Source organism: Argiope bruennichi, chromosome 8 (assembly GCF_947563725.1).
Source record: "Argiope bruennichi chromosome 8, qqArgBrue1.1, whole genome shotgun sequence".
In the NCBI taxonomy this organism is placed as follows: Eukaryota; Metazoa; Arthropoda; class Arachnida; order Araneae; family Araneidae; genus Argiope; species Argiope bruennichi.
This window is the reverse complement of record NC_079158.1, coordinates 14397221-14420175: the sequence shown is the minus strand read 5'-3', so window position 1 is coordinate 14420175 and position 22955 is coordinate 14397221. Positions and strand designations below refer to the sequence as shown.

Below are 22955 nucleotides of genomic sequence, written 5' to 3'. Positions count from 1 at the left end.
GGCCACAGTGGCGTGCTTGGATTTCTTCTTTTGGTGTCAAATGAAAAACATCGTGTACCATCTGAAAATCTGGTTGCCCGATTGTCTGTTTCTGCTGGAAATGTGTATGACGCTTTTACTAATGTACGCCGATCTATGCCCCGCCGCTGCAAATCTTGTATCTTTGTTGGTGGAGGAGCAACTATTGTAAACTGTAATTAACTTAATTTGATTTAAGTTATGGAAACTATTAATAAATTGCTTTCTGTTGTCTATTTTTGCCTTTTCACTTACTTCTGATTAATACTGCTTTACGTTCTAGAGCTTTAACGATGCATTTCTGCACCTACGTTCCTATGCAAAATCTGCTAATTAGATCCCCTCTACCTGCCTTTACATTTTTGAACTACTCATATATTCATTAATGACGATGTTAAAATATACTTTGTAAGAAGCCAATATTGGCATTAAATAAATTAGTTTGGAATTTAATTTTAAAAATAAAATTCTTTGATGTTTTATTTATTAATTATTATTATGATATAATCATTTATCCTTAGAGGGAAAAGGCCTTGTGGTTTTTCAATTCAATGTTAGTCTTATTAGATCGAATGCATTTGAATTATTTTAAATGCTTTTTCCATTCAAGTGATTTTACCATATCTTTTAATTTAATTATATTTTATTTAAATGGCTAAGCTGTACTATCAATATACTGCAAAAATGTATATATTCTTTCTCCTAATAAATGAAAGAATATAAATTCTGAAAATCAATAATAAAATACTACTCTTCTGTTAAATGTAAATCAAATAAACACAAAGAACCAAATGTGTTTTTTATCAACTTTATTTAGGAAATTTGGAGAAGTTTTAAAATCTTACAACCAGTGCATAAAATGTCATTGACAGGAAGCAAACACAACGACAAACACACAATAGTACACTGATTCATATTCACATAATAATAAATAAGCAAAATAAAAAATACATAAAAAATGAATTTATATAAAGTAATTGATACATGGATAGTAATGCATCATGGAGAATCACCATTCCTACATGGGCATTCTGTGGAAATTTCAGCACTTTCCACATTAAAAATCACCAGTCAATTGTACAAATAAGCTAGATTCAAACAGGCTTATCAAGGAATTGAAAAGTATAGAAAATATGATCATGCCATTTAATATTTTTTGCTGAATTCCAAAACAATATGATCTTGGCATTATTTTTATAATCGGCAGATTTAAGTCTTTTTGTATAATCCTTAGTTTAAGACGATTCAAAATGACTATAAAAATGATTGCTCTGAAGACAATCCAAATGCATTTTGAGGTAATTACGATATTTAAACAGAATTCAACTTTAGCCTTAAAAATTCTAGGTAATAAAATTATGTAATAAACAAACTTGCTTTATTTCAAAGAAGCATTTTTCTCTGCCTCTAAGATGAATAAAAATATATTATAGCATTCACTAGTGATTTAGCAGCTACTTAGCTTTTTGTGTACTGTCACTTTGAGTTGTATTTGACTACAGAGATAAATTACATATATTATAATCAATTTCATTATAACAGGACTAGTTCTGATTTCAATAATTTTTCAATAATTTCTAGCTATATGACATAAGATTTAACAATTATCATTTGGTATTTTTGAGAACTTCTATTTTAAATCACCGGTTCTTAACTCATACACAAATTCAAAATAAATAAAAGCATTTAAATAATTTCCATCAGATTACAGTTACAATCACATACCCCAAAATAAATTTCATAAAATCAGAATGGAAATTTATATAAAAATTATATTTCACTGGATAGGAAAACATTTTAAATGCTATAGTTGCTTTTAATTTTACAGCAACCAAGCCCTTGATGGCTAAAATTTGAATTCAGCTTATGTACAAAATGCAGATCAATACACAATAACTATTTACAATATATGTTAAACACTGCTAATTATACAACGTATACAGTATATTTATTTCCTTTGATTTACTTTACAAGCACAATATGGTTGAACTAAATAAGCTCAATCACTTGAAATACTGCCAAGTGTATTTGAACAAATATTATTAATACAGCCCTGCCTCATAAAAAAATTCAGTCTATAACAAAATCATTTGAAAAAAGAAAATTTCAGAATTCACGAAATGTGAGGTGTAAAGTGTTCACATCTGCCATAACTTGCTCTTTGATGAGTGATAAATAGTTTATTAAAGTAAAGTGATAGTTCTGAAATTTTCATTTTAACTACTGCCACATCATCAAAATGAAGAAAGCAAAATGTAAATTTTCAAAATATGGCTGTCATTTCCCAGAGTATAATAAATTTAAAGATGGTTTTCCTAAGGCATAATAAAAATCAAGGCATAGCAAATGAAGTTTTAAAAAAAAAATCAACAGATTTCTTACATGACACTAAATTAATCATAATAAAATAAAATTTACATTTAAGAACAAAATTTTTTTAAATCAACAATATCTATTCAAATTTCATTTCAGAAAAGAGGATTTTATTATATAATTATTTCTGATAAAAAATGCACTAAAATATCATAATATCTGAATAGTAATACATTGTTAAGTACAATAAAAACTTCAACAGTTTGTATTCATTGTCTAGTCCTGGCTTTATATTGAATGCAATTTTAAATGGACGAGACAAATGAGATCACAGCAAATGCTAAGAATTGTTCAAAATCATCCATTTAATTTAAGAAATATCTTATAAAAAATTCCCTTTTTTTCAGATTAAAGAAAAGTTTGAAATCTTTATTGAAATATCCTTTATTTACCATAACTGATTTTGATAACTAGAAGAAAAATTTCATTTCTTGCAAACAGTGAAGTATATTTGGCACACAATTCTTAACTAAATAAAACTGGAATATTTACTGGCAGATTTGTTCTTCACAGACTTATTGTTTTTGTTTTTTTAATTAACATAATCCCCTCAGAAACCTTCAAAAAAATATTGTTATGCAAAAAGAAATAAGAAAATGTCTAAAGGATTTAAAGTTTACATTTTTCAGAGAATTTTCTTCACTTAAGCCAAGAGATATTTAAGGATTTTATTTCATTCTTAATTCAGAAGTTACTTAACATGCATGTATAAATTAAAAATGTATTCATTAAATCACGTTCACAAATTAAAATTAGTTAACCAAATCAACAATTATTAAAATTAAGAACGCCCTTCATTTAGCCTACTAGATTTAAATATTAATTGCCATATCTTTCAAAATCAGGATATGAAATGCCTGCTTTGATTACATTTATAGTTCTCTTTAAAAAATGTTACATTAAAAACTTTTTTTTAAATAAAGAAGTTTATTACACATATATATATTTTAAATGTATACTAGATTTTTAAATAAGTATTTATCTTCATAAATAAAATTTCACAAGATAAATTTTAACAAAAATTTGAAAAAATTTCCTCGATCTGAGAATAAAATTCTCATATTAAACAAAATTCTGATTTTTCATTAAAATGTTAAATAGCCTCTCAAAGGTATAAACAGTAAAATTACAAACTTTCTGCTCTTTTTGCCTTTGAAATAAAAAAAATTCAATGTTATATTATTGCATGATATTTAAAATTCTGCAAATTTTTAAAGCAAAAAAGAAGTTAAAACAAATAATTGATACATTTGGTTGAATGGTTGCGTAAGGAATCAAAATGTATAATAGTTTATCTTTAAAGATAAAATGTGGTTCAAGGTTTTTTTTAAAACTAATTGAATCACATATCTAATTGTCAGTTAGAATTTACTGAAGAAGATTAAAGTTAAAATTAAAAAAAAAAAAATATCACCATGATTCCAATATTTTGTTCAAATGTCCAAAATCTGAATAACATTATAAAATATAGAAAAATGATTCACAGAATACATTATATTTATCTTGGAACATTCCAAAATATTATCAAATTTTTCCGAGATTCTTTGTATAAAATTTTAAAAGTAATCTATTTAAATAATTTTTTCTGAAATTTAACTACTATAGTCTTTTATTTATAATTTTATTGCAATTGAAATCTGAATAAAATACACAATTAAATGTACTAAATAGTAAAGCATATAAGCAATTTTTTCCCATATCTTATAATTTTTAAGCACTAAATTTAAAAGTAATATTGTGCACACACACACACACACAAAAAAAAAAAAAAAAAACAGAACAGAAAAAGAAAGAAGAAAACAAAATTAGTAAATTTTTGCCCTTTATCAAAATATTCACATTTATTTTCAAAACTATTAAAATGAACTCAATATATTCCTTTGGAGTTTTCTTCACTTCAAAATATATTATATAAAATACAAAGTCTTCATATTTTTAATGTATTTTCATGGCTTCGAGCAAATGCTGATTCATCAGAGTTTTCAAAAAAGCATAATGCTCTTAATGGGTAATTTAACTTCCAGGAGAAAAAATTATTGAGAAAAGCTTTAAAAGTATTTGTTCATAAAAGTTTTGGAGAGTTGAAAAAAAAATTATAACTCAAATGCTTATTTTAAGGAATTACTATATATATTACATTTATATACACTAAACGTATAGTAACCAGTGGTCCCCAGCTAATACTGATAATTTAAACACATATAAATTTATATTTTAAAAATTTCACAGAATACTTTATTTCAATAAAATACCTATTATTAAAATTTGTTTGTTTGGTTTTTATTTCTTTAAAACAATATCAATATCTGTCAACATATTATCACTAATTTCTACAAATAATCTGATGTTATGGTCCCCCAAAGAATTTTCCAATGACATAAATAAAACAGAATGATTGTTAAGTCAACTATCTGCAACACAATCCAACAGTAATTTACTTTTTGTTATTTCATATATACAGCATAACTTGCCATTAGCATTAATCATATATATGATCTGGTATATTTCCTTTTTATTCACAAATTAAATATTAAAGCTTTCTTATCTAAAACTAATCATATAATACAGGCATTAAATTGTTCTAAATAAAATGAGCTATTTAAAATTAATCTAATTTCTTTGATAATAAACATTTTAGAATACAAAAAATATTTTTTCAAGATAAAATAAATACAGATAAGTCATATAGCTATATTTAACCATTTACATTCTCATGTTAACTATCTGATATAAATAATTTCTGAACTTAGTGTCATAAAATTATTCATAGAAAATAAAAACTCACACTAGACAATGATACATCACTAGTACTTGAATTTTTATCTACCACTTCCTTTAAAATGAAAAATAATGAAATATTTAACAAGGTATTACAGAAATTTTGCGAGTATGATTGTAATAATAATAATAATAATTTTCCTTTTTCTAAAACTGCCTGCTTTAAGAATATAAGTGCCAATAAAGGTAAATATACAAATTTCTTATTAAAAGCTATTATATAATTAGTCAGAGATACATTTAATATAAATAATTTTGCAAACTTCAATAAACAATATTGAAAAATGGTGTTATATAACTTTTGAAGGTAGAACATTGAAAAATTTGCTAATTCATTAATAATATGAGATCAAAAAGAATTAAGAAAATTTCATTTCACAATTTAAAAAAAAAAGTTGTAAATATATACAGATAGGAATTTTTAAATTTTTTATCTGAATTTAGTTCAATGTTTCATAAGGCTCAGTGTATTTATTTCATTGTTTACAAATAAATGACCCTCATTTTCATTCACTTAATCCTCATAATAACATCAATCAGAATAGTATTAAAAAAGATCATTCACTTACTTAAAGAATTTCTCTATATTTAGAGGGGTTTTTTTTCCCTCCTCTACAATTGAGGAACTTATTATAATGTATTTTTAATAGGACTTTTAAAGTAATTAATATAATCAAATTTCATATTATCAATTTTTCTAATATGAATGATATTTTCGATAAAGAATCATGTTTTTATGAAATAAAAATGGAAGAACTGTATTGGAAGATCAGAACTTGAAAATTACAACATTTTGGATACTTTTGGATACTTATTTAATTTTGGATACTTTTTTGGGAGATAAATAATTTCATACTTTAAACATAATTAAAGTATGTATAATGTCCATATTAATAAATGTCAAAACTTAAATTCCCCAAAACTATTTAGTATTTTATTAGTATAGAATATAATCTATCTTCGTACTGCACTATCCATTTTTAAGAAAATGGATATTTTGTAATTAACTAATGAATTTATTGAACTGCCATTGAAGAAGCCATTTTCATGAAGACAGAACTGCTTATGTACAATATATAAAAATACCCATGATAAACACATTTTAAAACTCATATATCATCTTATATCATAATGGTACAAGAAAGGTTTGTTTAAACAGAAAATCGGTAAATTCATAACTGAAAAATTTGAAATAAATTTATTATTCAAATTTCTCATATAATTTATACCTGATTACTGCAATAAATATTTCATAAATTGCACATAGAACCTAGTATATTCAATAGCAATATTCTTTATGCCTATAATATAAAACAGCAGATCAAATATTCTTAAACTGCAGATGTGATAATCTAAAAGAATATAACATATCAATAATATGTTTCAGTTTATCCAGTAACACATAATTAGTTATTTCATAAATTATTTGAGAAAAAATGTTGCTGTTTGCATTTATTCAGACTAAGAAAGAAGACGTGAACACAGTAACAGAAAATGCTTCAAGCAATATTTTTGCAAAAATATCAATTACAACATACCATAATACAATCATCCACTATCTGTTAAACTTGATCCAATACAATCAGTTAAATAACATTTTCCTCTTTTTCCTGAAACACAACTAATGCAAGCACTGCATTCTTCGAAGCGTGGAACAACAGTCTGGGCCTCCTAGAGGGGAGGAGACCAAGAACTTCTATGGAATGACTCTTCAGAGAATGACACAGCAGCGACAGTAGCGAGGTCGGCCCCCTCCACCTGAAGGGGGAGGAGTCATAGGCGCAAAGTAGGCATGGACTTTGAGAGCAGGAAGATGTGTCTGAAATAAAAAGAAAGACAAACTATAGTAGTGAAAGTATTAAATTAAATATGTATAGAAAAAAAAATCCTCAAAAAATATCAGGATTTGACAGAAAAGCAAAAAAAAAAAATCCATCTTATATTGTTTTCCTTTTGAAGTAATTAATGTAATTACCAATTTTTCCTTTAGACTGCCAATGGAATGCTCTATACTGTTGTTGAGATTCATACCACTTGGTTTAGAGTAACTAGGTCACTCATCATTTTAATTTCAGGAGTTAATCTCCAAAGAAATTAGTAGTTTCAATAATAGCTACAACTTATGAATAAATCATGACTGAAGGGCTTCATGAAACAATGCAATCAGTTGGAATCTATATACAATAATAGAAAGCATTGATACAAATGCTGTTTAAAATGAATTTTGAAAAATTTAATTAAAAACTGTACAGTAATTAAATTGGTATCATTAAAAAAATATTTTTTTACAATAGTATTTAAATTACTTTTATATCTTATTCTGAAGATATTGATGAAAATTGTTGGCTTGCTAGTTTAGATTTAATTAAATATCTTAATATGTATGAAATTGATTTTGAAAACTAAAAATAACACGGTTGATCTATAAGTGAACTCCAGAATAGTATACTGTTCACCATTATAATAAAGAATCTTGCAACAGACAAACACAGTTACTCTTTGCTTTATATTATTTATATATTATCTACCTTTTATTTAAATTCAACATTATACAAAGTTTAATAATAAATTATTCCATTTGAAAAATTTACAAAATTTCAAAATTAATCAAAACAGATTCACAAAATAATATTATTAACACTAAACCAACTGACACTTAACAAATATATTGAAACTGCCATCTAAAAAGGGCCATTTGACCAATAGTGTTAACGACAAGTAACGATAAGTTTAGTGTTAACGACATCAAAAATAATTTAAGCTATACTATCTAATACTTTCATTTTGCAACAATGCAATAATACTGCATTCAAAGAATATGTAAGAAAGGACGATGAGATGTTCTATAATAAATGAAACTGAATGCAAAAATTTTAAAAAATCTTACTCTTATCTTCCGAATCCCCGTACGTGTGATAAGTTGACAGTCATAAAGTTCAATTCTCTCCAAACTATGGCATGTGATCAAATGATCAAGTGACTGATCAGTAATGAGAGGGCAATTGTCCAATTCCAGAACAGATAAGTGCTCAGAGGAACATGCACTGGTACCCAGGTGTCGGATACCATCATCAGTAATTAGTTCACAATGAGAAAGAGACTGCAACAAAAAAGCAGAAAATCTGTTAGAACTTATAGAAATCTATTAGCACAAAACATACAGACAGGCATTTATGGAGTATTTATATTTATTTTGTACAGAAACTTGCTGTTTCAGTCAAATTATTTAATCAATTTGAATTGAAAAGAGGGTATTTCTCAATTTAATGATGACTTTTATGACATATGATTAATAAAAGGAGAATCAATCATTCATTACACTGTTTTATAATTTTATTCATACAAAAATTTTTTAAAAATTCATTAAATTTTACACAAATTTGCTTGTCTTTTTTTAATCTATTTTCCAAAGAAGGAAATCTGTATTATTTATTTATAGGATTTAAATTAGCACAAATTATTGAATTAGGAAACAATTTGATAGAAAATCAATAAGTATTTAAAAACAGGATTAATTTGAAAGAACTAAAAACATGTTTTTAATAAATAATGCAGCAGTTGACATAATTTATACTTTTTTATTGTGTCGGTAATTTTTTCCCCATTTACTCAAAACACATAAAAAAAACTACTCTAAAAATATTTCCTAAAAAAATACAGAAAATGTAAGGAAGCTCACATGAATACTATACTAATAATTATTATTAATTTTTTTTTTAACCTGGCTTTTTTGTACAATATTAAATAAAAATTCTCTTTTTTTTTCCCTCCACTCTTGTTATAAAAATGAAAATGCTTTAGACTGAATGTCTGGAAATTATAATAAGAATATGTAAAAAAATGCAAGCACGAAAATTATATTTTTTAATGAGTGCTTTATATAAATATATATATCATTTTGGTTTCGTTTTCAAAATATTTTTTACTTTAGATTGGTTACTATATATATATTGAGAATTTTTGTATCTTAAGAAAACCAACTTATTTTCAACTACAAGAATTATATAACAGCATCAGCAATTAATTATATAGTAAAATAAACTACCTCAAATCATAAAATTTTTATTGGTGAACTAAAGTTAAACCATCAATCGAAGACATTGAAGATTTATATTTATTTTGATGAAGAAGTAATAAAAATAGATGTGCAGATTATATAAATTGGGAATTCAAATAAAATAGTTCCTCAACTAATACGTAAGTACAAATATCTAATCTATTATTTAAACAGTATAAACTTCAAAATATTTTATATACTTATTATAAACTGCAAGATAAAAAGTAAATTACTTAACATAATTCACAGTACAACACGCACAAGTACTAATATAATTATAATAATGATGAGAAATTCGTATAAAGTTACAGTAAGAAAATTGAACACTTTACAAAGCATAATATATTAATGTAGCACAAAATGATTCTTTGCAACAACTACTTACTAATTTTTGTAATCGAGGGCAGCCAGCTGCAAGGTAACACAAGGTGTTATCAGTTATCTGCAAATTTTTAAAAAAATACTATTATTATATACACAAAATAAAATTAGACAACACAAAAAAAATATTAATATTTTATAAAAATGAACAACAGAACTAATTACTGTAAATACATACTAGAATGCATTCTTCTAAATCCATTCTTTCAAGAAAATGGCAATTCTGCAAATATAAATTAAAATACGAGTTTAAAAATATAATTTTAAAAATCAGTAAATAATAGTACATATATACTAAAACTGCACTATTTTATGATAAAAATATATTTTTCACCTTAGCCAGTGCTTGGAAACCACTATCAGTGAAGAGAGAACATCCTGCAACTTCGAGAGTTCTAAAACGAAGATACTATTAAGAATCATAAATATTGATTTGTAACAATATTATCATTTCATTAAAAATTATATATTTGTATTAGAGTTTTTAGAGTACAATTATGATCACCATCACAATATTTTATTGTATATTTCTGTAACTACTGTATATTTCTGTGTATCAGCCAAGAATTTTTTAAATTTATTCTAAAACTAAACTATAGGGCTCAACTTATTTGTGGATCCAATAACTGCAAAAAAATATAAGCATGTTTTTCATTATCTGAGAAAAAGGAATACATTGGTAAACTTACATAAATTTTCATTTATATGTGGTATAAGGGAAGTATAGTAGTCATCAAAAACTTTGAGCAAGAGAATTTGACGAATCTCCATGTTTTAGACTTCCCCGAGTCCAAATGACACATTTTTGGAAAATGTTCGTCTGTCTGTGACAAAGATAACTCAAAAATGCTTTGATCTAAATAGATGAAATTTGTATATGGTCTTTATACCAAATTTGTAGATATCAATCAAATTTTGAACCAAATTCGCTCAGAGAAAGTCTACCTGGCTGGCTGTGCAAATATAATTTAACATAGTAACTACAAACCAATTGAGCTAGATAGATAAAATTGGATACACAGAGTTAATGTCTATAGTCTAGACACCTTTCAAATTTTGAGCCAAATCCAACAAGGGACTGACTATATGTTGGTAAACATGATAATTCAAAAACACAACAGTTTAACAATATTAAATTTGATATGGGAATTTGTGACTACAATTGAGTTCTGCGTCAATTTTTCGTTTCAATCACTTGGAAAAAATTCACAAGTCTAAATCACAAAATCGATCATTGTATATTATTAACCAAATGCCAGGGATGAATCGTCCAAGAAACTCACCAGAAATTACAAGATAGAAATCAGTAAAAATGTTACATTCATGCCAAAGGTTAACATTTTGTAACTATTGTATGCTAATGCCATATAAACTGTTCTTTGGAATAAAACTTATATTACAAATTTTATTACATATTATCTATTTTTAGATTATATTGCTTAAGAAAAAATTCAAAATGAAATCAATTTTTGCCCCCTTTTCTGACAATGGGTCGTCTTATTGTTGATAATTGTTTATTGTTGTTGATTTGTAGAGTCAGACAAAAGATTTACAGTGAAATGCTAAAATTCCATGCAAATAAAATTTTCCACAAATGCAATCACTTCACACATACGAATTTCTCTTCCCATTTATTTCTTTAAACAAAAAAAAATTTAAAAAATAGAAAATCAGACTAGCATATATGCAACAGATCATATATAAGAGAGTAAATTAATGAGGGAAAATGTACTAGCTTTATTTAGAGTTACCAGAGTTATAACTATCATCATTAGTTAATTTGCTTGGCATATTTTCTCTGTCATAGTGAGATACTTGAAAGCAGAGATTTTTTTCCAACTTACAAATTGGCTTTGAATTTTGAGTAAATTTTTGATGAAAAAAATTCAATGAAAAAACTCATTCCCGTATATTCTGAAATACATGGATTTCATTTGATTGAAAACTGACAGTTGCATATTTCAATTAATTTCTATTTATGTACCGAATTTAATTAGAAAATAATTCAAAATATATAATAATAACAAAAATGAAGAGAAGCAATTTAAAACATACAACTGGTCTATCAAAAATATTTATCTTTATAAGAATAATAATACAAGAATTTATAAGAATAATAATACAAGAATTTATAAGAATAATAATGAAAGATTATAAAAATAACAAAATCAAGTATTTGGTTAAACATTTATTAACATTATCAAACATAAAAATCTTGTTTAAATGAAAACTAATCCATCTTTAAACTTAAACATTTTTTTTTCTTTCCTTTTTTTTTCCGATTTTTTATGGATTTCTCCTAATTAAAAGTCAGAAATCCTAAGTTATTGAAAAACTTTTTAATAAATTGGAAACCTTAATAAACTAAAGATCTATCTGGCCAGAATGCTGATTAAAACGCAAATTATAATTACTTACCAAGAAGGTTTAAGGAACTATAATGATTTTTCATTTTTAACTACAAAATATTCTTTAATAAACTCATACCTAGCAGATCAACAATAGTTAAGAGGTTTATATTTACATTTATAAATTTGTATATAAACCTCTAACAACCATGTAACGGAGTATTTGCTATAACACGAACAACTTTAATAATGAGACAAGTCATTCATGCCTCATGATAATATACATTCATCTGATTTTTTACAACTCAATAATAGGCATCATTATATAATATTATTCTCAAATTTGATAGGGGGTATTTTTTTCTTACTAAGATTATAAGTGAGAGGATAGATGTATGTATTCTTGCTGCAAAATTGAAGACTAACAAAAAAAAAATGCTTTTACTAAGAGCTAATCAAAAATACCAGCAAAGCTCATTTTTTAAATAAAATAATAAGATAGGCTTAAATATATTTTTTATGGTGGTCAATGAGCTGTTTGAAAGCCTCTATCTGCCTTGAATGAGAGCACACATCTCCAATTTGCAATGGAGCACAAAGATTGGAAAGTAGAGGAGTAAGGACATATGGTCCAATAAATCGTGTTTTTAATTACACTATGCAGATGGCAGGTTGAGAATATGGAGAAAACAGCATGAAACCAATGCTCCAACTCCATTTCAAATTTTTGAAAGCAATATTGTGATTAGGGGAATGTTTTCTTAGCCTTATATGAATTCTTTGATTACTGTGGTACAATATCTGAATGCTCAAAAGTATTTAAATGTTATAAGATCAAATCAAAGCAAGTATTTTTCTGTTCTGTTAATGGTATAACTGGGGATGGATACTTCAGGAGGAGAATGTTCCTTGTCCTAAAACAGATATTGTCCACAGTTGGTTCAAACAGTATTACAGAGGCTTTATTTGGTTTAGTTGGCCTCACAATCACCAGATCTCAATCCAATAGAGAATCTATGGGACGAGATCAAAGGGGCAACAGGCAGCTGGATCTAGTACCATAAAATCTTAAACTGGAAAGTACAGTCCATTGGATAAATTCTTAAATTCCTCATACCACCTACAACTCATGGAGTCCATGCCAAGAATCCATACAGTATTAAAGGCAAAAACTGATCCAACATTGTATTGAGGTGGTAATCATAATAAATTGGCCACACACTGTATGTCAAAAAGTACTATTTTTTTATTTCAAACAATAATAATTTTCATTGTTCAAGATTGGGCAAATGTAATCTCATGTAAAATCAAAAATATAATTCATAACTAAAATTATTTACCTTAGATAATGACACCCTTGTCCAAGAGCAATGAGCGATTGGTCTGTCAGATGACTACAATTGGAAATACACAAATAGTGCAGTTTAGGACATCGTTGGCTGATGTACTGGATACTTTCATCTGATATACTCTAAAATAATGTAACTTAATTTCAGAATGGTCAAATATAATATAAGCAGACAAATATTATTTCCATTTGAAAGTCTTTACTTCTAACTTAAAATCAGCATTTCTGAAATCATGCTTTTTATTTTCTTAACCTAACGTCATTAAAAGTAATTAAAATAGGCTATTTTGTCTTGAATTATTTTAAATGGGACTTTTTAAATTATGAGTAAAAATCCAAGAAGACCAAATAAAATGCGAGATCACATATATTCCCAATTCTCACATATTTCAGCAAAATGGCAGAAAGAGAAAAAATAAAATAAAATCTGGCAAAAGAGAATTCAATAATATTAAATAATTAATTTTATTTCCTTTTTTTAGTAAGACTGCTATATATTCTCTTTATTTTTTATTTTTTTTAATTCTATGGTTGTATGGAAATTTTTCTAACTGAAAATGGGTTCTGAAATCTTTTTTATACGTAGAAAGAGATCAAGAATGGAAAAAATTTGAAAACAATTTGCTTAAGAAGTCTCCTTAGTATTGTCACTCCGATTATCAAAAAGAACAATAGTAAGGATTTGGATTCAAGTAAGGACTTTAATAAATATATATCTTCTTCAATTAGTTATACAAAAAGACTACCACTTCTTTATATTCTTCAAGGAACAATAAGAATAGTAATGTAAAAAAGGAAAAATAATAGCAGAATCAAAGTAAATCATAGCGGGAAAATTAGATTTATTAACGTTTGGACATAACCTGAAAAGACTAATAAAAAGTGCTTTAAATAATGATAAAACATTGAAAATGGGAACATAAATACTGGGCATTACTATAATATCAAAATCATCACCATTTTTACTTGACAAATAGATTTTCAGATCTTAAAAAATATTTTTAAATAAAACAACCATACAATGAATAATAATTTCAGCTTACTAAATGATCAGATGATTTAGTTAAATTTATACAAATTTCATTCTATCATATTCATGAAGTAGTAACTTTACAAGAAAAAATCTATAGAAAATAAAATCAAATTTTTATTGTTAATCTAACCAGTATTATGAAAATTTAATCATATAAGCAATTATGACACCCTGCTCTAACCAAAATTAAACACCCAAAAGATATGAAGGAGCAAAATTTATTACAGTATATACTTAGAAATATATTGGCAGATTTGTGAATTTTTCAAATGACAAGAGAATCCTTTTAATTTACAACTCCAATTTAGAATTCCCGAATAATTATTTTTCTAAAAGAAAGATCATAAATCACCATAGAAGGGTATAATCAAGAGCAAATATGTATGTATTGGTCCAAATAATGTTTCAATTATTGATTTTAACATAAAAGTTAATATCACATATATTCATATAAAAGGAAAAATTGTCAAAAATACTCACACTACAACCTAATAAATTGATAACTCTTAGATCAGGACAATACTTTGTTAGCTCATGGACTGCTTCATCTCCAATCTAAAAAATATTATTACATGATAGAATATGTACAAAAACTAATTCCAATGTTATATTTATAAATCCAATCAGTGGGGAATAGGACAGTGTTATGAAGTTTTAAATACTTAAATTAATAATAAAAATTAATAATGCTTAAATTAATAATAAAAAAATGTTAAGTAAATGTTAACTAAATGCAATATAATAAATATTTTTTTATTAAAATTTATTATTTTATTTTCATTAAAACACAGTTTTTTTGTAATTTATAAAAATTCAAAATATGATCCAAAAACATTATAAATCATTAACATTAAAAATAACATTATATATAAGAAAATCAGTTTCAATTCATGAATTAGTCCCTTGAAATTGATTAGAGAAATATCTTGGAATTATCTGGGGGATAATCTGAAAATATGCTACAAATAATTTTCATTATTACCATAGTATATATATGCATTTTAGTACAGTTTATCATTTATGTAAATCAATATTGCTTTAAAGTGTAATATAACAGAACTGCAACATTTTAAATCTCTATACGCCAAAGTTTCTCAAAAGCCTACAACTGATGATTAAAAACGCATCGACTTTTAATCATTGTAATTCACTTAGCATATATCAGTAGTATTCACAATTTGAATTATTATATTATTATTAAAAATATTAAATTAACTACTTTCACTTACTAAAGTGCAACCTTTACATATGAACGCTTTAAGCTTTCTGCATCCTTTAGCAAGAGCTTCCACTCCACTCATGGATACCTGTTCACACCAAGAGATGTTGATGTGCTCCATATTGGGACATCCTTCCCTATTAAATGCAAATATATATTAAAGAAATAAAATTTAATTATAATACTTTTTCTTACCAAGTCTTAAGTATCTCATGTTGTAATGCATTTGCAATAACATTTATGATACCAACTTATACAAATTCAAATATTATATTATATATATATATATATATACTAGCAGACCCGGCCACGAGTTTCTGTGGCTAAGGTTTTTGTTATATTACATAGTAGTAAACTATTCAAGGGAAACGGTAGGAGAACACCAGCCATGGGGACGACCATGCTTTTTTACAAAGATGCCATTTGTTAAAAAAAATGGGGACCTCCATGATTGATTTCCTACTACCGTTGATATTGAGCAAAAATCAATACAAAAAAAAATAAATTTAAATTTCTTTATTTTTTGTATTCAAGTTTGTAACAAATGAGTACATGACAAAGTTGTTAGTAAAAAACATGTAACACTTAAACTTATAAATGAGGTAGGTAGGGCAGATAGTTTTAAATCTTTGACAATAATGTTTATTATTTTGAATTATAAATACTTTTAATTTTAATTTAATTTAGCACTAATCGGTGCACAATATTTTTGGTTAACCTGTCTTTAGCTAACACAAATAGATTTGATGGTTTTCCTACACATGAACATGCAACATATAGTTGCCCATGAGAAAAACATGGATTTTCCAAATCTAAACCACAAATGGACATTGTTTGGCCTTGAGACTTATTTATAGACATGGCAAAAGCTAAACGAATTGGGAACTGTAACCTTTTGAAGGGTATCGTAGATTCTGATGGTATCATCGGAACACGTGGCAACAGGACCACTTCTCCTTTAAACTTTCCAGTTAAAATTGTAGCTTCAAGTATATTTCCAGTGATCTTTTTGATGACCAAACGCGTACCGTTGCATAATCGAGGTGGATTGAATCGAGGTGGCATAATCGAGGTGGATAATCGAGGTGGACGCAGGAGAATAATAGGTGAACCAATCTTTAATCGAAGGTTATGTTGTGGCATTCCAGGTATATCTAGTGAATTTAAAAATTCAATTGGAAAATTTACACTATCATTTTCATCAACAATAGTATCGATTGATTTTAAAGACATCAGATCACCTGGTAACAACTGTTGTATTTGGAAGTTGATTTCGTCAACATCAACATTTTTGGCAGCCAAAATAGCCCGATCACTAAGCCAGTTATGATTCAAGTAATTACTCTGGGTTTATCCAGAAAAATACTCGGAATCAATTCATTTTTTCCCTGAAGAACAGTGCAGAAATTGTCTGGCAGTTTAATGCATTGTGTATTTGGTTGCAGTTCTGTTTTACCGTTCCCGGCTATGTGAATACCAAAAATTGAAAAAGTAAGAACAATTGAATTTCATTGTATTGCATTTACTACGAAATAAATTTAACTTATACTTTAACCTCAGCAGCACGTGGTGGTTATGCCATTAAATTGTTGCTTATGTGAAACGTTGGTACTTTTAACACAGCACCATCTGTTAAAATACTAACTCAATCCAGTCAACAGATACCGCCATCTGTTAGAATCGCTTGGAACTAACAGATAATTGTGACTGTCAAATAATGAACAAATAATTTGTTCCTTCTTAATACCTTCCTTCTTAGTATAAACCCTTTATGATGTATAATAAATCCTCTAACTTCAGTGATACAGATTCTGGCTTCCTCAGCTTAAAGGAAAGATTTAAAAAAAAAAAAAAGTTCTATATTCCATACATGAAGTTGCCATGAGATTTATTCCGTCATTGATACATTTGTCTGTTGCAATAATTCAAAATTCATTTACAAAATGAAATCAGTTTCAGAAACATTTATTAAATAATGATAAGCATTGTAGCTGAAGTGAATGATAGCTGAGTTGATGATAGCTGACATAACTTGATACGTACATGCAGTTTATTAGTAAAGAAATGAAAAACTGAAACGATTATTGTAACCATTATTTATTATCATATCTTCAATAATTTATATAAAAAAAGATTAAATTTCATTTAGCATACAAATGAGTTAATATTTTTTTATTATCCGATTAGAGGAACTTATTATTGGCTCGTTCACTTACCTTTTTTATGATATCCTTAACAAAAGAAATAAAATCATTTAATTGAAAATTCAATGAAGGTAACAAATGTTATTGCCGTACAACATTTTTCTTAGTAAACAGTCAGATAAAGAATCGGAATTCATTCAAAACGAAAAATAATAATTATCCGTGTGCACCTCCAAGTATTTTTCCGAACTTCTTTATAATTAAAAAAGCAGAATTTTAGTATGTTATATTAATCAGTGATCCGTTAAAACGTTTTCAATTAATCATTTTCAAATAAAATATCTCATTTCTGAGAATTGCCACCGTGCACAGTAATACAAAATTCAAACATAAGATCATAGTACTTTATCCGTTGCAACGTATCAAATTTATTGTATGCATTAAAAAATAATTGTGGAAAATGATATCTTATTCCTGAGAAACGTTTTCTGATAGGATCATAAATAATTCGAACATTCGGATTCAAAACGTAACGCAAATGCGTGAGTTTTTCTACGCCAGTTGGGGTAATGTTATGCAGATTAGAAATTTTTAATTTCCTTTATTCTGTTTTATTTTAATTCAAAAGTACTTAAGAATGAATCTGAAGGATCGATTAATTAACAATGTTTAATTTTAAATGCATCAAACATTAAGAAAATAAATAGGATCGTTTCAAATAATCAGCCGAAAAATCTTAAGCCCCTAGCCTCATGACTGTTGGGAAAAAAAACTGAAGCCGTACTCATTTGGCGGTGGGGAAAAGGAAAAGATTTTTTTGGCGGGAAAGTTAGTTTTTAATTAATTATTAAAATTCTAATTAAAAGTTCAAAAAAAGTGCTATCCTATCTTTTAAGTTAGATCAAACTGCACACGGTGTGCAGTTTGATCTAACTTAACACGGTATATATATATATATATATACCCTTCTATTATGAATATTTCTCATTTTAGAATAAGATACCCAGGCAAAATTAGAGGGGGCAGGCGAATTACAGAAAAAAAAAAGGGGGAAATTTATCCATTACAAGTCAAGAAACAAACAGGAAAGCTGTTAAGTGACATTTAAAGTTGTCAATCTTGCATCATATTTAGATTTGGAAGTTGGTAATAATGATGCTAATAAGTTGTTGTATTCCAATGTCAATATGTATGAGCCCACAAAGAAGCAGTATGCATTTTTGAAGTAAATTGCTACAGTAGAAGCCAATAATAAGATAGGCAATACTTTTAGTAGAAACTTAATTTTGAATAAAATATTTAAAACTTTCACTCTCCTTTAACTTATTTTCTTGATATGGTAACTCTGCCAGCTTATTTTCTTGTAATGGAAAGTTATGTGTATTTATTCTTTTGCACATATTTTATAAGTATAAAATACATACTGCTAAGTCAGAAAGAAGAGTGTTTTTATTATATTTCTAGCATGAAATGAAAAAAAAAAAAATTCTAATACAAAATTTTAAAATTGTGAATAAACTTACATTTAATAAACATTTTATTTTATTTTTTATAAAATAGTTCTAATAAACACAGTCTAAGAAGAATTATTTCAGATAAATATGAAAGATTAAGCAAAAAATTACCCTTTGAACCATATATATATTTTTTAAATACAATATTTAAATATGTTGTTTCACATTACTGAGTAATATAAAGATAATTAATTTACCCAATTGCTTTCAGTGACAAGTCTGTGATCTGTGAACATGAGCCGATATCTAAATGAACAAGTTTGGGACAATATTTGCTAAGATGCTGACATGTTCTGTAATAGAAAATAAAAATAAAAAAAAATGCAACAATAATTTAAATAGTAACTAGACATTAGAATAATAAATAAAAGATGTTGAATAAAATGTTTGCAAAACTGTTTTAACATCAATAAGAACAATTAACATTTTTGTCTTGCACAGATTTCTATTTATAATTCATGTATTATATTTGATAGCTATTAAAAATTATACAGTTTCATATAAAACAAGAGAGTTAAAAAAAATATAATTCAAAATAACTTTTTGAAAAGATCCATGTTATTGTTAAATTTTAAGTATTTCCAGAAGGATCTCAAAACTAAAATTATATATTTTAGAACTTTTTCAGAAATGAAATTATCAAAGGACAATACGGTCTTAGCTTACAATATTTTTATGCACACAATTTTAATGTATTTCATACAATATATTTCTGCTACTGCTTTTTTTTTAGTGTTCTGCTTAATTAAGTGGTTATAATGTAAAGAAAGATATACTTAGAAATTAGATAAATTCTTCGATTCCAAAGCTGTCTCCTCTAGTCTGAATTAAATTTCATGTCATTTATATTTTAATTCTATAATTAATGTACTTTAAATATCATATATATATATATATATATATATATATATATATATATATATATATATATATATATACAGTGGTGGCCAAAAGTGTGGACATTTTTTGAAAGTTTCATGTTTTTCAACTTTGCGTGATTGTAGAATATATTAATTTTCACTTAAATACAAGCGTTTGTATATCAAATTGAAGGTAATTTAATTTAAAATTTAATAACAAAAACAGTATTACAATATCTGTATTACAAAAAAAGTTACGCTCATTTTAGTAGCAGAAACAAACACAAATGGTTTTGAATTATGACGTGTTTTGTAATAAAAGCGTACTAGCCAGTCACAAACACTGTTCTGGGGACCCATCAAATATCTGTAACTATAGTTTAGGTTATTTGGATGGTAAAAGAGTTATTGTTGTGGAAATATTTTGCGAAATGATGCATACTAGTACAATTAAATAGAGTATTGCTGTTTTTGGATATTTTTTTTAATTAAACTAATTTTAAACAATATCACCAACAAGAAGAACTGATTGGAAATCTACAAAAAGAAGCCGAATTGTCATATTGAGAGAAAATGGCCTCTCTTATGCTGAAATTCCAAGACAAGTTGGTGGTTCAGTGACTTGTTCTGGTGTACGAAAGTTCTGTTAACGTTATGAAAAGGGAAATCAATGGAAAATAAGGCCAAATCAGGCCGAAAAAAATGAACAAGTGCTACTGCCGATAGAAAAATTAAACAGCTATGCCTTCAACATAGAAAAATTTCATCACATGCCATTAGATGTTAAATGAATGCAGTGGGTATTGCAGTAAGTTCAAGAACAATAAGAAGAAGGTTATCAGGATTTGGATTGCAAGCTAGAATTCCAAGAGAAAAACCATATTTAAATCAAAAGCAACGCGAAAAACGTGTTAAGTGGGCAAAAGAACACATTAAATGGTCAGAAAATCAATGGAAGTAAGTAATCTGGAGCGATGAGACTAAAATATCACTCTTTGGTAGTGATGGTAGAAAATACGCGAGACGTAGAGTAGGTGAAGCGCTTCATACTAATTGCATTGAAGCAACTATAAAAACAACAACAAATGCCATGATTTGAGCATGTATGTCTGCAGATGGTGTGGGCCAAATTCAAGAGATTGATGGCATCCTGAATGCCAAAAAATAAATCGAAACTGTCCTGGAACCAAAACTGATACCTTCCATCAGGAATTTCTTCCCCAACAAAGCACCATTTATTTTTCAGCAGGATTCAGCTCCATGCCACACAGCAAAAGTATGCAAAGCATGGTTTCAAAATAAAGGCATAGATGTATTACCATGGCCAGGAAACATCCCTGATCTCAATCCAATTGAAAATTTGTGGCGACGTTTGAAAATTCTTGTATGAAAAAAACGTCCATCCAATTAAAGACAACTTATTGAATCTATAATTGATTCTGGGCACCATGTGATTACGAAAGATGAACTCCAAACACTCGTTCACTCAATGAAAAGACACTGTGAAGCTGTCTTAAAAAATAAGGGTTATCCTACAAAGTATTGATTGTGTAAGTATCACTTTAAAAAATGCAAATCTAAGACAGATCTTACTAAAATGAGCATAACTTTTTTTTAAAATACAGATATTGTAATACTGTTTTTGTTATTAAATTCTACATTAAATTACCTTCAATTTGATATATAGACATTTGTATTTAAATGAAAATTAACATACAAGCACGCAAAGTTGAAAAACATGAAACTTTCAAAAAATGTCCACACTTTTGGCCACCACTGTATATTATATATATATATATTTCTTTTTAATTAAAATTATGTTTTTCATTCATCTGCATTCACAAAATGAAGAAAATATTAATCAAGAGTAAAAATAACGTATTATTTGTTAAGCTATGCTTAAACAGTTACATATCGTATGAGATTATTTGTTATGTTTAAATGAAAATTTCTCCAATAAATAAATAACATACAATAGATTCATGAAACAATAAATATGAGGAAAAGTCTAATAAACTTAAACATATTTCAAAAATATACTTACATATCTGTAAGTTTTTTGCAATCATTTAGATTTAGCTCCTCAATATGGTTGCAATTCTGGGCGAAGGTTCTAAAATAAATTCAAAGAAGATTAAAATAATAGAACAAAGTTTTAAAATAAATTGCCAATATCAATTTCAAAAAAGAACTTCAGTAAAATTACATCTAACTGATAATGTAATAGAACAAGTGGTTTTATATATCAACTACAGAGGCCATTATTTTGTTATGTAAAGGAATTTTAAATTTATTTCAAGAAAAAATGCTAATTTCAAAAAAATTACTACTTCAAAAACATTCATATTTTAGTTGAAACAAAATTTATTTAAAAAAAATGTTAATTCCACATAACTTCTTGACCTTACTTTTGAACAGTGTTTTATAGATTAAAGAGCAAAATGCAGGAGGCAAATTAAAAAAGCTTTATTTACATTTAAAATAAACGAACTGGAACAGGGTATTAAATTGTTTTAAACTCATATTTTAAGTTCCTATGTTAAACACTTAGATCCTAAAACCCTTTTCTGCTATGCTTTGAAAACCTCTATTTTTCTCTCCTTTTCAGCTAGTTTGCTCATTGAATTCAATGCAGAAACTTTCAAAAGTGTTTTTATCTTAAGTAATTTAGTTCATCTCTTTTCCTTATTCCTTTTATAATTTTAAGATTGTAATCATTGCTCATTAGTGTTTTTAATATTTTTAGAATGAGCATTTTTTTTAATATAATCTAGTTCGTTTGTCAAAAATTCTCTATTCTATTGCATTTTTTTTTCAATTTATATTTAATGTTTTCAATATCATTTTTATTTAAGGAAACTTTCCTCTGTAATATCATCCGA

General features: G+C 26.6%; 1 protein-coding gene across 2 annotated transcripts in view; it reads right to left on the bottom strand.

Annotated features, from left to right (window-relative positions):
* Positions 1-812: 812 nt before the first annotated feature.
* Positions 813-22955, bottom strand: part of LOC129980917 (F-box/LRR-repeat protein 20-like) — a 46841-nt gene continuing 24698 nt past the window's right edge. For both annotated transcript variants that reach the window (XM_056091403.1, XM_056091404.1), the window contains 10 exons: positions 22118-22186; positions 19411-19506; positions 15566-15692; positions 14817-14891; positions 13296-13426; positions 9942-10002; positions 9786-9830; positions 9612-9668; positions 8057-8269; positions 813-6988 (listed from right to left, as the gene is read on the bottom strand). In XM_056091403.1, coding sequence (XP_055947378.1) covers positions 6881-6988; positions 8057-8269; positions 9612-9668; positions 9786-9830; positions 9942-10002; positions 13296-13426; positions 14817-14891; positions 15566-15692; positions 19411-19506; positions 22118-22186 — 982 coding nt within the window. In that variant the 3' untranslated portion in view covers positions 813-6880. The remainder of the gene's footprint in view (positions 6989-8056; positions 8270-9611; positions 9669-9785; positions 9831-9941; positions 10003-13295; positions 13427-14816; positions 14892-15565; positions 15693-19410; positions 19507-22117; positions 22187-22955) is intronic.